The 12,453-nt window shown below is 41.8% G+C and overlaps 2 protein-coding genes across 4 annotated transcripts in view; one reads left to right on the top strand and one right to left on the bottom strand.

Moving 5' to 3' along the window:
• Positions 1–1,791: 1,791 nt before the first annotated feature.
• Positions 1,792–11,435, bottom strand: LOC112118393 (protein FAM72A). The gene is made up of 4 exons (XM_026655302.2): positions 11,166–11,435; positions 5,378–5,455; positions 3,825–3,949; positions 1,792–2,582 (listed from the first exon to the last, which is right to left on the bottom strand). Exons 1-4 carry the CDS (start codon positions 11,315–11,317, stop codon positions 2,488–2,490), a joined length of 450 nt encoding a protein of 149 aa, XP_026511087.1. The 5' UTR covers positions 11,318–11,435; the 3' UTR covers positions 1,792–2,487.
• An 862-nt stretch (positions 11,436–12,297) lies between these two features.
• LOC112118435 (SLIT-ROBO Rho GTPase-activating protein 2) overlaps positions 12,298–12,453 on the top strand; it is a 204,790-nt gene continuing 204,634 nt past the window's right edge. For all 3 annotated transcript variants that reach the window (XM_026655276.1, XM_026655275.1, XM_026655277.1), the window contains exon 1: positions 12,298–12,372. The gene's annotated coding sequence lies outside the window, so the exon portion shown is untranslated. The remainder of the gene's footprint in view (positions 12,373–12,453) is intronic.

Below are 12,453 nucleotides of genomic sequence, written 5' to 3'. Positions count from 1 at the left end.
TAGACAGCACACAGTCATAACAAGACATCCAAATACAGAAAAATAGCAAATACACACTTTAGCCAACACAGAAGAAGAGGTAGTAACACCAATTGAGAACAGATACAGTAAAGTACTAAAACAAGAGTCTGCCTTCACTGCATCTTTTCAGAGCCGAACAGAGAATATACAAAATGTTAATGTTGATATCGATCTTGGAGTTGCTTTTAGTAGGATTCAGGAAATCCACCCTACCTTATCATGTACTACTTCACTTTTGTAAATACATCACTTGAAAGATGCATCTTCAGCTAACCAGATGTACCAAGTCTACATGTGGTTTATGAATGGAATGCTTTGGCTTCTGCAAAACACCAATGAGCTTTGTGTTAGGGGCTTGTTAGAGGGAGCAGGATGCCTGCAACTGCCTTTCTGTTGTGTTCTTCAGTGTCTAAGGCTGTGTTTTTCTATGGCTAGTGAGTATGTGGTTTTTGGTATAAATCTTGGTTGGGGATGTAGCTAGGGGTTTACAATAAAACAATGGCTTTGTAAAAAATGGACTATCTGAAGTGGTCTCAAACAATCGCTGTGAGAGATGATAAACTCATTTAACACACAGATTTCCAGGGCAGTCCTTTGTAGGATCAGAACCTAAGAGGTTTTGCACAATGGGCACTGTCCTGATGTTCACCGAGCCCAAATAAATGAAGAGGAGTCTACCCACATGGAGCTTATTGCAGAACTGCAGACTTACTCTGTTGGTTCTTCATCTTAGGGACTGTGGGTAGGGTTTTACCAAGTGCTTCAGGAGCACAAGTCTCCTTGACTTTCCAAGAAGCTGTGAGTGGACGACAGGGGATGGATCACTCTGATTGCCTGTTCTGTTCATTCCCTTTGAAGCACCTGGCATTGGCTACTGTGGGAAGACAGGATACTGGCTAGATGGACCATTGGTCTGACCCAATATGGCTGTTCTTATGCCCCACTATTGATGATATTTTTGGTATGTCCCTTAGACATTTCTGAAAATCTCACCCTATGTCTGTAATTGGCATATAAAGCACCATCTAGTTAGAGCCCTCTTTACATACATGTACAATAAGTCACTTCAGAAACCTTCCCATTAAATAGAATATTTCTGTTCTGAAGTAAATGTCTACCTTTTTAAAAGTTGTTGGTCAGATGATTTTTCTTTACAATGTTATTCTCTTAGAACCTCCTAGCCTTAGAAACAAGAAAATGTTTCATTTGAGAACGTAAACTTGCTGAAGCAGTTACTTTGTAGCTACAAGCAGAAGAGTACTCTTGAAGCCAGATTTCACTCCAAACCATGTCTGGCTGCCTCCTTTCCACCTTCCACCACCGACTCTGTGGAGATTACCCACCTTCCATCAGCACAAGAGCCAGATGGAGATTTTATTGAATCTGGCCCTAAACTTGTCACACGCGCTACTCCAGCATCATACTTACTGCTCCTCTCATTTAATACTGACAAAATATACAAACATAATTACAGATTATTTTGCTTGGAAACTATGCCTTTTCTCCCTCTTTCAGTTTTTCACGGCAATAGGGAGACTTCTACAGAGCAAAAGGAGTTTCCCTCACCTGTGTAACATTTCTTAAGAATAGTTATGCTAACATTTCATTGAACGTGATTATTTCCATTTAAAGCAGGGAAGTGTGCCAGTTCCCAGCATACTTCCTTATTTACCATTTGTCGGCCATTCTGTTCACTGGCAGCAAATCTCGCTCTATAAATTTCTTATGCCGTTTAGTTTTTAGCAGAACTGAGTACTTATTACGCTCTGACAAAACTCGGGTGAGAGACCAAGGTTCAGGAGCATCCCAATGCTCATCTCCCGAGTGGATTCACAAGCAAACAACTCCAAAGCAGGATGAAGACAGATGGCTGTACAGTTTCAGCAATCCCTGCTGGCCCACTCTTTCGACAGCATTGATTGTGGCCTCAAAGGAGACTGTACATATACCACCTTCTTGGCTATGGGTGGAATGGGAAGAGAGAAAAGGCAGAGTCCAGAAGGAGGCATAACTGGAGCCCATAGAATTCTCTTCATAATGTCACAGCTCACCCAGAGTAACTATTCCTCAATAGCACTACCCTAAACGTAAAAATTAAATTTGTTTCAGTGATACCAAGACTTTTGATCCACAACCGAGCTGTTATTTAGGAAGGAAAAACAGGCAGCAGCTGGTACTTGTAGAAGTGTCAAAGCCTGTGTCTTCCTTACCTGCAGCTGTTAAGATTTAGAACTATAATAACAAAATAGCCCTAAAACCATAGGTAGCGGCCATCTGTATGCCATTCATTTTCCAGATAGGCACATTTTAAAGCTGAGAGGGATTCTTAAGGCATGTTACATTATACCCTTTCTGAAAAACGGTTTGCCAGCCTTCCTGTTTACTGTATTGCTTGAGTTTGTACATTAAGACAGTGGGAAGAAAGCTGCAATACAAGGTAACAAGGGAATACACTGCTGATAATATTTATCTGATATACTCCTCCTCAGAGATGCCAGACAGGTCTTCATCAGTGCTTTCATCCAAATCTGGTAAATTGCCCCAAAGCAGTAAATTCACACCTGGAAAAAAGGATTGTAAATAACTTAATTTGTATTCTGACCTCGTTTGAGTTAGAGTAAAAACTGAATTCATTGCCACAAAATGAATGGCTCTAGTCTTTGAAAAACCTATTAGATGAAATAAGACAACATTGCCTAGGTCTAGGTTATTTTCTATTTTTATTCAAAAAGGATCTCTAGAAATATCCTTTTGAACTAGACGATAGTAGCAAGTCCTGTATGAAGTTATATGAAATAATCTTGTAGCTATTGGTAATCCCCTTATGGCCGGGTTACATTAATTGTGTTGGTTCGAGGCACAGATGACATTGTGAAAGTGTTTAAACTAACTAACCTTGTGTATGAGGAACAGAAATACAGATGGTCTAGTAAAAGGCCACATACTTTGGGAAGACCCAGAAGGACTGATTATGCGAGATACACCTCTACCCCGATATAACGCGACCCGATATAACATGAATGCGAATAGAACGCGATAAAGCAGTGCTCCGGGCGGGCGGGGCTGCACACTCTGGTGAATCAAAGCAAGTTCGATATAACGCTGTTTCACCTATAACACGGTAAGGTTTTTTGGCTCCCAAGGACAGTGTTATATCAAGGTAGAGGTGTACTTGTAGTTTGTGTGCCAAGTAGTTGTTTAAAAGGAACTCAAGCGAACTAAATAGTAAGAGCTAGAATTGGTTGTAACCTCAGCCTAAGCTAATGGGGATCAACAGAAAAAGTTATATAGGGTCACAGTGACAACACAGCTCAACTCAGAATAACCAGTCAGTGGAGGGTTGCTTAATAGCACAGTGAAGCAACACACACTACTATAAATAATATCCTCTAGCTCTGCATTTACACTTGTATTTGTGCAGTTTGCATAACAATATTGCTCAAAAAATCCTGATTCCCATCAGCAATAGGTTAGAGTAAATTTTCTGATCAATTAATCTTACAGCCCAGTGCCTTTTTTTTTTTTTTAATATAAAGCCACACAAACTTGAGGTAACCTAATATTGCATTTTAGATACTTTTAAGCTCCAGGTGACATGAATAGTTTCCTCATATAGCATTCCTTCCCCACAAGCCTCTCTGCTGGAAAGGCAACTCAGTATAGACTTGCTATATACCTTAAGTAAACAGCATATGCGTTGAGACACCTTACTATTGGAGGGAGGGGGAGAAGGGAGGAAGTTGCCAGTTAACTCTCCTGTGAGTTAAATAGAACTTCCCTGTTCAGAATCAAGAATTCCTTACCAGAGGAGTCTAGTCTGTTTATACCAAAGACTGCTTGGCTGTGAAACATCCAGAAATGGCCATTGTTACAGGACAGCAGGCAAGGTTTGCATGGAGCAATCACATGGTAACCTACAACATTGCCACTAGAACAGCAAACAAAATAATGATCATGTAAGTTCGTGGATGAAAGCCAGTTTGCAATGAAGAACCAACTAAGCTTAATGTTAAACAGGATCTAACCACTTTACCAGGCAAATTGGTATAATATTCTTATCTGGGGAAAATTAAAGGCGAGTTTTTGAACAAGTGGTGCAAAAAGTGTCTGAATATATTTACTTAGAGAAAGAGGGGGTGTGGAGTTGCACACACATATATATTTACTTAGAGAAAGAGGGTGTGTGTGGAGTCTTGTCTTATTGCAGAGAACCAAATTCTGTCTGTTATCCGAGTGTACTTTAACTTAAGTCAGTGAAATTTGTTGTATCTATCATGGAATCTGATTGTTCTGTTTTAAAATAGAACTCCCCAGTGAAATCAATGGAGAGTTCTCCTTAAAACTGATGGTACAATAGGACCCAATAAAAGCTAAGTAATTGGACTGTAAGAGCTAAGTAATTAGGTTGGTGTATATATGAGCCTGATTCTGCTCCATTAAAGTAAATGGAAATTAAGGGTTTGAGTAGGAACAGATTATAGCCTAATTAATTTACCTGTAGTAGATTCCTTTCACTCTCAGAAGCACACCCAGGAGAAAGTGTGTGCTTTCTATTTCAGCATCTGGACAAACCAGAATTCCTTGCTAGCCAAGTCTCTCTCTCTCAAAAAAAACCACCTTGTTATTTTTAATCCAAGAACCTTCCCGTCCAAGTTCAAATCTGAGCAAGCTGAAATTTTAGGCATAAAGCAGACAAGTGACCCTTTTGAGCAGTTTAGCAGAATTTTTTTTTTTAAAGGAACAGTATCTTAAGTATCAGGCATTAATAAAAATAAACAACAAACTCCAGGAACTTTCATGTTAATTTTTTCCATCCGCTAGTGCAGAGTAGGTCTGCCAACAGCATGTTCTCTTACAGCAGAACCTCAATTTTATGAACCTGTTATACAAACCTACTGTAACTGAGATGTTCAATTTTATGAACTCCTGAATCCCCAATTAGTTCATAAAACAGGAGTTCTCCACTGTATCTGTTTTAGTAAAGTGGAAGATATGAGTAACTGCATTTCATTGTGACTTTATTCACATAGCTATCTCAAATCAATACTGAAGCAGTCTCTCTGGAGTCAGTCAGGTGCTATGCAAGTTTCCTATAGAACCCCACTTTAGTCTTGATACGCATTGTCCCATGCATTTCTGCTAGGGACTTCTACAATGACAGACTAACAGTCACGTCCAAAGGTAGTGGGGCCAAATTTCCACTGAGCAATGTTATATCAAATTCACTTCATTTGTGACCCAAGCGCTTGCACTCTAGTGGTCAGTAATGAGATGCTGCAATGTTGTTTCTGCAGCACATGCATTGCAGAGCAGGTGCTTGTATGATTACGAGACACATTGAAATGATATTACTTACCACTTTAAACATGCAATGTTCTTCAGTTTGCATTTGCAGATGTCAGTGAAATAGCAGCTTCCAATAAAGTCAACAGTACTGGAGAGGAAAAAAAAAAAAAGTCACAGGAATAGTTTAGACATTTAACATAACTTCACCCAGCCATCTGCTCTTGCTGTAAGCTAGAATTCCAACAAACCAATGTTTGAAGTTCTTACTTTTCTATTTCCATTTACAAACACCTATCTGCTATCATCCAATCTCCCTCTATCACCAAGCATAGTAGTATCAAGATAGCAAAGATTCCTATATATTCCACCAGCACACCCTGAGCCAGCACCACAGTGCAGATTTCAAATTTGTGGGCAGAATGATGGAGTGCTAGCACATTAGCCCTGCTGTACCCCTCCCTACCTCTTACAATGCTGCCTCACCAGCTCACCTCTAGTTGTCCAGTAGGATACCATAATACTCTATTGTCTAGGGTCATCTACTCAACACAGATTTCAGTTGAATCCCAATGCTAAGTGAATGTACTTCAAATATTCACATAGCTGACTCTTCACGAAGTAAGAGGAAGAATAGCAGACCACTAGTGTAAAGCAGGTATTTGAGGGCACCATTAAATAGCAAAAGAGGCAGTGGGGGTAAAATAAAGATACTTTCAACACAACTTTGAAGAGCTTCAAAGTTAAACTCATCACAAACCATGTGAGGAATAATAACTAATAATGCTGAACATTACATCACTGCATAGTCACTTAATTGCATATCTCCAGTTATCACACCAATAAACCAAACCTGGATTACTTCCTGGAACTGGTTGCTACATAGAAAGGAATAAAAGCACCCAATGTGGTGGTCATTTTTATCAAGTGAAGTCAGTGATCAAAAGGCATTGCTCACAAGAATCTCAAGATGACACTTTATCCCAAGCAATGCTATACTCTGCAGTTTGCACTGAGTTAGTCACCAGTGCTATAAAACAAGAGTGCTGGGTTTTTTTTTTTTTTTTGAAGATCTTATTCCACTGTATGCTTTTAATCCATACTTGAAGTTGGTTCAATCCAGGCACTGTCCTGAGGCACACTTCACCAGGTTATACATGTAGCAACATGCTTTTTAATTCTACCATCTTTTTGATGGCCAATGAGGGCTTCTCCTCAGGCCTATAGTATGGGCATTTACTGCTATACAGGGACTTAAAGGATCAACCGTGAAACTTTTAGCAGCTGAGGTTCATAAGTGGTTGATGGGATCTACAACTCCCTTATATGTGCACACTACAATCCCAGCAGAATCTGCCATAGAGTAATTAAAAATGAAGCATAATTGAATGCTTTAGACCAAAAATCTGACCACCTGAAATTAGTGGGAAGTGCCCATCAGATTCTGCTTTAAAAATCCATTACAGTAATTGAAACTTAATTTTAGAGTAGGCTTATTTACATCTTTAAACTTCTAAAAATATTACACACAGGCAGAAAATAAAGTTACAAGCTAGCTGACAAAGTCCCTTTAATGGCTTTGCTCTATATATTTAATTTTTCCTGCTTTACATGAGGATGATGGCTAACTTCTTCTGAATTGTTTCAGGCTATGAAGGTTGTCTGGTTTTATGCAACTCAATGAACTGGCCCACAGAGGCTAACATCAGCAAGGCTCAAGAGCTGCTTTGTTGGTGTCCCAGTTCCATGCAAACAGTCAGTCCAGAGCTAACCATTTCAACTAGATGATAAGGCTTCAGTCCAGGGAACTGGGCCCCTCACTAGTACTTAGAGATGATAATTAGTCTTTTTATACAGGGAGTGAACTCAGTTACCAACTATACCATTGGGTTCAGTTAGCAACTCACTATCTTTGTCTACATTAAGAAACTTGCCTATTTACAATGGGTGTCAGCAGCAATAGGTGTAGCTGGCCTGGAGCAAGATGTAGTTTAACTGCAAGGGTGAACAGGTTCAAACTATGTTCAACACAGTTTCAGAAATGGTAGGTGATTTGATTTAGTCCTGTCTGTGCACTTGCAGTTAAACCATTTTCAGTACCATTTAATATGCTTGTTGCAGACACCCTACATCTTTGTCTGCAGGGAACCAGTATTCTTTACAGTAGGGCTTCCAGCAGTGGTAGGGTTGCAACAAACTTCCAGCATTTTTACCATTCTCACTTACGGTGTCTAACACAGAAAATGCTGTGCACAGGTTAGCCTAAAATCCAGCTAGCCCAGGTAACAATAATAGTGAAGACACCACAGCCAGGCTTCTGTGTGGGTAGTGCAAGTCTGGGATGGACTTTGGGTGCATCATCAACATCATCATCGGCGATCCCTTGACTCGAAGATGATCTCTACCACGTATTTACATATGGGTCCTGAGATGACTCAGGAGTCCAATCCTGGAATCATAGATCCGTCGTAATAGGTACAGACATTTCCTGTCAGGCCAACTGCCTGCTGGGAGAAAGTTCTCTCTCTTTTCAGGTTCAAGGGCAAGGCACTTCTCCTCAAAGCGACTTATTGCCTGATGGAGGATGTGGCGCTAGTGGGGTCAGTTGGTGGCTTGCTTCTCCCAGCTTGTGATATCCACATCAGTTTTCTTGAGATACTCTTTCAGTGTGTCTTTTGTAGTGCATACTTGGCTTGCTAGCCCACTGTGACACCTGAGCTGTGCTTTCTGCACTTCTGTTGTTACCCGTGCTTGCTGGATTCAAGTTAGCTTGGACAGACTAGCCCATGCTAGCTTTTGCTGTGCAGACATACCTTCAAACCTGATGATGATAGAGGCTGGTAGCACTTTGTCTACATCAGGACTCCCAGCTACAATGGTGGTAGCTCCGGTGAAGAACTACTTCTATAGTTCCTTACTATGGACATAGCCAGCTTTAGCACTGGGTCAGTTTCCTAGTGCAGACAAAGCCATTGTCAGACTTAACATCTGTGTGTCAATTTCTTCTTCTGGAAAGTAGGATAGTATTATCTAAAGCAGGTGTCACCCCAACCCATCTTCTGTGAGGCTGTCTGATTTTAATGTCCTCTGTAGAAAAGCTGTTAAGAGCAAAGTAATATTGTCAAATACTCTTCTGTAATAGGGTTCCTATGGTAGACCTTAGATAGGTAAGCATTGTCAACCCCCATCATTTTTAATTGGCTCTGTTTTTGTAAATGGACACAAACTAATATTTTCAAAGCAAACTGATCTTTCCTATTTTACAACTCTCTTTGACCCTGCAATTTTTCCTAGTTTTCCACCAGTTGGAGCACTAGTGTAGGCAGCCACTGGCATTTCAAATGTAGTGTTGTGCAGACCCTGCTTTAAGCCGTGTTAGATGAGATGGTAGGTAGAATGCCGACAACTGGTTTACACTAGCATTTCCACTGTTAGAACAGCAGCAATGGTAATATAGGTACAGACTTTGTGAGAAAAGGGGCAATTTGTTTACATAACTTGGTATGTACTGGGTTGAGTGCTCCATGTCCAATATGAGTGCTTCCATTCATTCTGTTAATGGGTGGGAAAAACAGTCCTGAGAGTTGAACTTCTGCCCTGTATGCAGAGATATAAGTTTACTTAAGAGTCTGCATGTTTCCTATTTTGATTTATTCTTATAATTTAGATCCTCAATACATTAGCTCCTACTCCAAATCTAACCACTCAGCCCTGACCAAACCATCATTTGCCATGAAAAAAAAAATCAATGATTATAGTATCAGGAAATCACATACCAGGAAATCATTTCCTGAGTCACTAAAACACAGATCGCTATTTTAACTTTATACTGAATATGTGGTTTACTGACTTTCATAAACTCATTTTTGTAGTTTAATACATTTTTATTGTACACTAAAACTGTGGATTACATTTGTAACCACATGGATCGCTTTAACTCACATTTGACAACTAGCATTGTATGAAAGACATTTTACACCAGTTTAGAACATCTGTGCCAGGAACTAGGTGTCTATTGTAAATCTCAAATGAGACCACAGAACAATGGCTTAGTGATTAGAATGTTTAAAAAATGAACCTTTGTTTTTTTTTTAATTAATTTTAGCCCATCTTAGTTTATCTCCTTTTAACTCATGCTTACAGATTAACGCTTTGTAATTTACATTTTCTTAATATTTAATTTACTATTTAATATTTAAATATGGCTTTCCCATAGTTACTCATCCTCTGATTTCAGCTTCCCTTTGATCAAGTAACAAGAGAGAATTTTTTTCTTTAATTCCTGGCCTTGCTTAACTCTGAAAGCCAAATTGGGTTCTTTCTGCTTCTTTCATCTTCACCAGTTAATGCACTCAACAATTCTGTTGATCTATGAGGCCAAACAGAATACAGCTTGCTTTCCTTGACTGATATTGGTTTCTGCACCATTAAGAGTAAAAACATGTTTTTATCCATAAAATAAACAAATTTGACTTGAAACAGAGAAAGTAGTTGTATTTGATTGTAGTGACATTTTTACAGAGCCACTGAAGTAAATTTATTTTTGTCAGGCTGGACGTACATTCAAGCTATGTCAATGAACAACCTTATTATCCATCATCTAATTCAGTGGCTCTCAACCTTTCCAGACTACTGTACCCCTTTTAGGAGTCTGATTTATCTTGCGTACCACCAAGTTTCACTTCACTTAAAAACTAGTTGCTTACAAAATCAGACATAAAAATACAAAAGTGACACAGCACACTACTCCTGAAACATTGCTTACTTTGTCATTTTTACCATATAATTATAAAATCAATTGGAATATAAATATTGTACTTACATTTCAGTGTATAGTATATAAAGCAGTATAAACAAGTCATCGTCTGTATGAAATTCTAGTTTGTACTGATTTTGCTAGTGCTTTTTATGTAGCCTGTTGTAAAACCAGGCAAATATCTAGATGAGTTGATATACCCCCTGGAAGACCTCTGCGTACCCTCAGGGGTACACATACCCCTGGTTCAGAACCACTGATCAAAGTCACTAGCTGGGAGAGTGTGTGGCCTTAAGGGTAGAGTAGCAGAATGGGGATCAGGGCTGAGATGCATTTCCAGATCTAGTACTAACACATTCTGACATCTTGTGGCAAATCACTTAAGGGACATGGGTTAGATTTAAAATAATTTTAATGTATATTCTTACTTTGTTACTAACTCTTGAACAACAATTGTAGAAAGTAATCCAGATTTTTCTATCATTTACACTACTTACTTATTTGCAGTCCACCAAGCTTGGAATAGATCATTTAACTGTTGGAAACATCCTACTAGTCTGGGGCAAGGCCCCCCAAGTTTATACTGCACCTGTCTGGAGGTGTTACCCTACTACAAACAAAAATAGTCTAGATATTGACTTGAAACAGGAGTGAAACTGACACTTTCAAGTCACTTTCACTTCCGTTTAAAAGCTAGTTACTTTCCAGAAGGTTCTTAAATACAACCCTACAGTGATTGACACAGGAAAATATTTAAAGTCAAACACCAAGAAAATTCCACATTTTAAAGTTGAGAAAAAAGGAGTCTTGTTTATTATTTAGAGAGTTTGTATATATGTATTTTTTAAAGTACCATTCTGTGTTTGGACTGTTCCTCAGTTCCGGTTTCTGAAAATGGAAATAATAATACTTGCTTGCTTACCTGCCATATGCAATTATAAGGAGTAGATTGAGATCTTGGGGGGGGGGTAGGAACTGGGCCTTCTTAATGGTTTGCATGGTACCTAACACAATGGGGTATTCCTACTGATTAAGGTCTTTGGGGGCTGCTGTTACATTAGTCAGCTGTTGAGATGCCTGCAGGTGGTAAAGGAAGAGGACTTACCTGGTGGGTGGGATGTCGGTGGAGTACAGGTCCATCTCTGTGTTGGCCAGCAGCACGGCCTTCATCCCCCGCGAGCTCAGCACCTGCTGGCAGAATCTGCAGCAGAGCACGGACACACACCTGTCCTTGAAGGTGAAACCACTAATGGACATGATGGCTCTGGACCGAAATGGTTTGTCCCCTCTTCCCAGAGAGCGCTGAGGGTGCTTCTTGCTTCTCTGAGGGCAAACTGACCACCAGGCCCCTTTAGCTGCTCCTAGCCCCCCCTTCTTCAGCTCCCTCTCTCTCAGGATCCTTGCCCCAGGGACTGTGCCCCTTCTGCTGCTCTTCCCACACTCACTGCCCCCTCCCTCAGGGGACAGCCCTATACCTGCACCCCTCCCTTCCCCTGGAGATTGACTCCCCTTTCCCACCCTGCTGCCCCTTCCAGGCTCCAACACCCCCCTCTCCAAACCCTGTCCCCCCCCCCCCACTCCAGGCCCTATACACCCCCTCCTCCCTACCAGTGGGGGCCTTATGCTCTCCCCTTCCACTGCCCTCCCCTGCCTTGTGCTCTCTCCCCCCCCCCCGCTACTGGGGTCCTGTCCTCCTCCCCCCTCCTCCTTTTCCCCCTACCAGTGGGGGCCCTGTATTCGCCCCGCTTCCCCGCCGCCACCACCCAGGACCCACTGCTTCTTCTCCCACCCCCACCACGGGGTACCCAGGCTATGCTCCCCCTGCTGCCCCACCCCCACAGCCCCTGCTTACTGCGCCTCCCAGGGGCCGACCCCCTTCTCTTTGCCCCAGGCCGGCTGAGTCGCCTGCGTCAGCCCTGCTGCCGTTAGACCCCAACGGGCGAGCCCCTGTCTTCAGAACTGTCAGACTCCGTTTGAATCCCTGTCCTCGCTTCCCATTGGAAGAGAGCCAACACTCCCCTAGAGCCTGATTGGGCGGATTGGGGCAAGATCCGCCTCTCAGAGCAGCTAGGACCCGTCCCCCTCAGCTCCTAATTGGAGGAGCCGTGAGACAGAGGCGGGAGAGGGAGAAGAGTAGAATGGTGCTATTGGTTAGGAGGTTTGTCACTTCGACTCATCCTAGCTGCTGATTGGGGGAGACAGACGAGGGGGCGGGGTGGGTGAGCTAGCGCTGCGGAGGAAACTGACCGCGGGAGCCGTAGCTGGAGAGCCTCGGCTCATGGAGGAGGGAACCTGGCTGCGCCGCGCTGCAGGTAGGAGCTCCGCCTGGGGCTGAGGCGCGTGTCGCGCAGACCTCCGTCCTACCATAGGCGTGCCCCAGCCCATAATACTCC

Source organism: Terrapene carolina, unplaced genomic scaffold, assembly GCF_002925995.2.
Source record: "Terrapene carolina triunguis isolate 2854851 unplaced genomic scaffold, T_m_triunguis-2.0 Scaffold199, whole genome shotgun sequence".
NCBI lineage: Eukaryota > Metazoa > Chordata > Testudines > Emydidae > Terrapene > Terrapene triunguis.
Note: the sequence above shows the minus strand (reverse complement) of the source record. Positions and strands in the feature narration are given on the sequence as shown.

Excerpts from the sequence above, each read along its gene's own strand:
- LOC112118393 (XM_026655302.2), bottom strand. The coding sequence starts at position 11,317 with ATGTCCATTAGTGGTTTCACCTTCAAGGACAGGTGTGTGTCCGTGCTC. Across the intron at positions 5,456-11,165 it reads ACCGACATCCCACCCACCAG|TACTGTTGACTTTATTGGAA; the intron begins GTAAGTCCTCTT and ends TTTCCTCTCCAG. Across the intron at positions 2,583-3,824 it reads AAACAGACTAGACTCCTCTG|GTGTGAATTTACTGCTTTGG; the intron begins GTAAGGAATTCT and ends CCTTTTTTCCAG.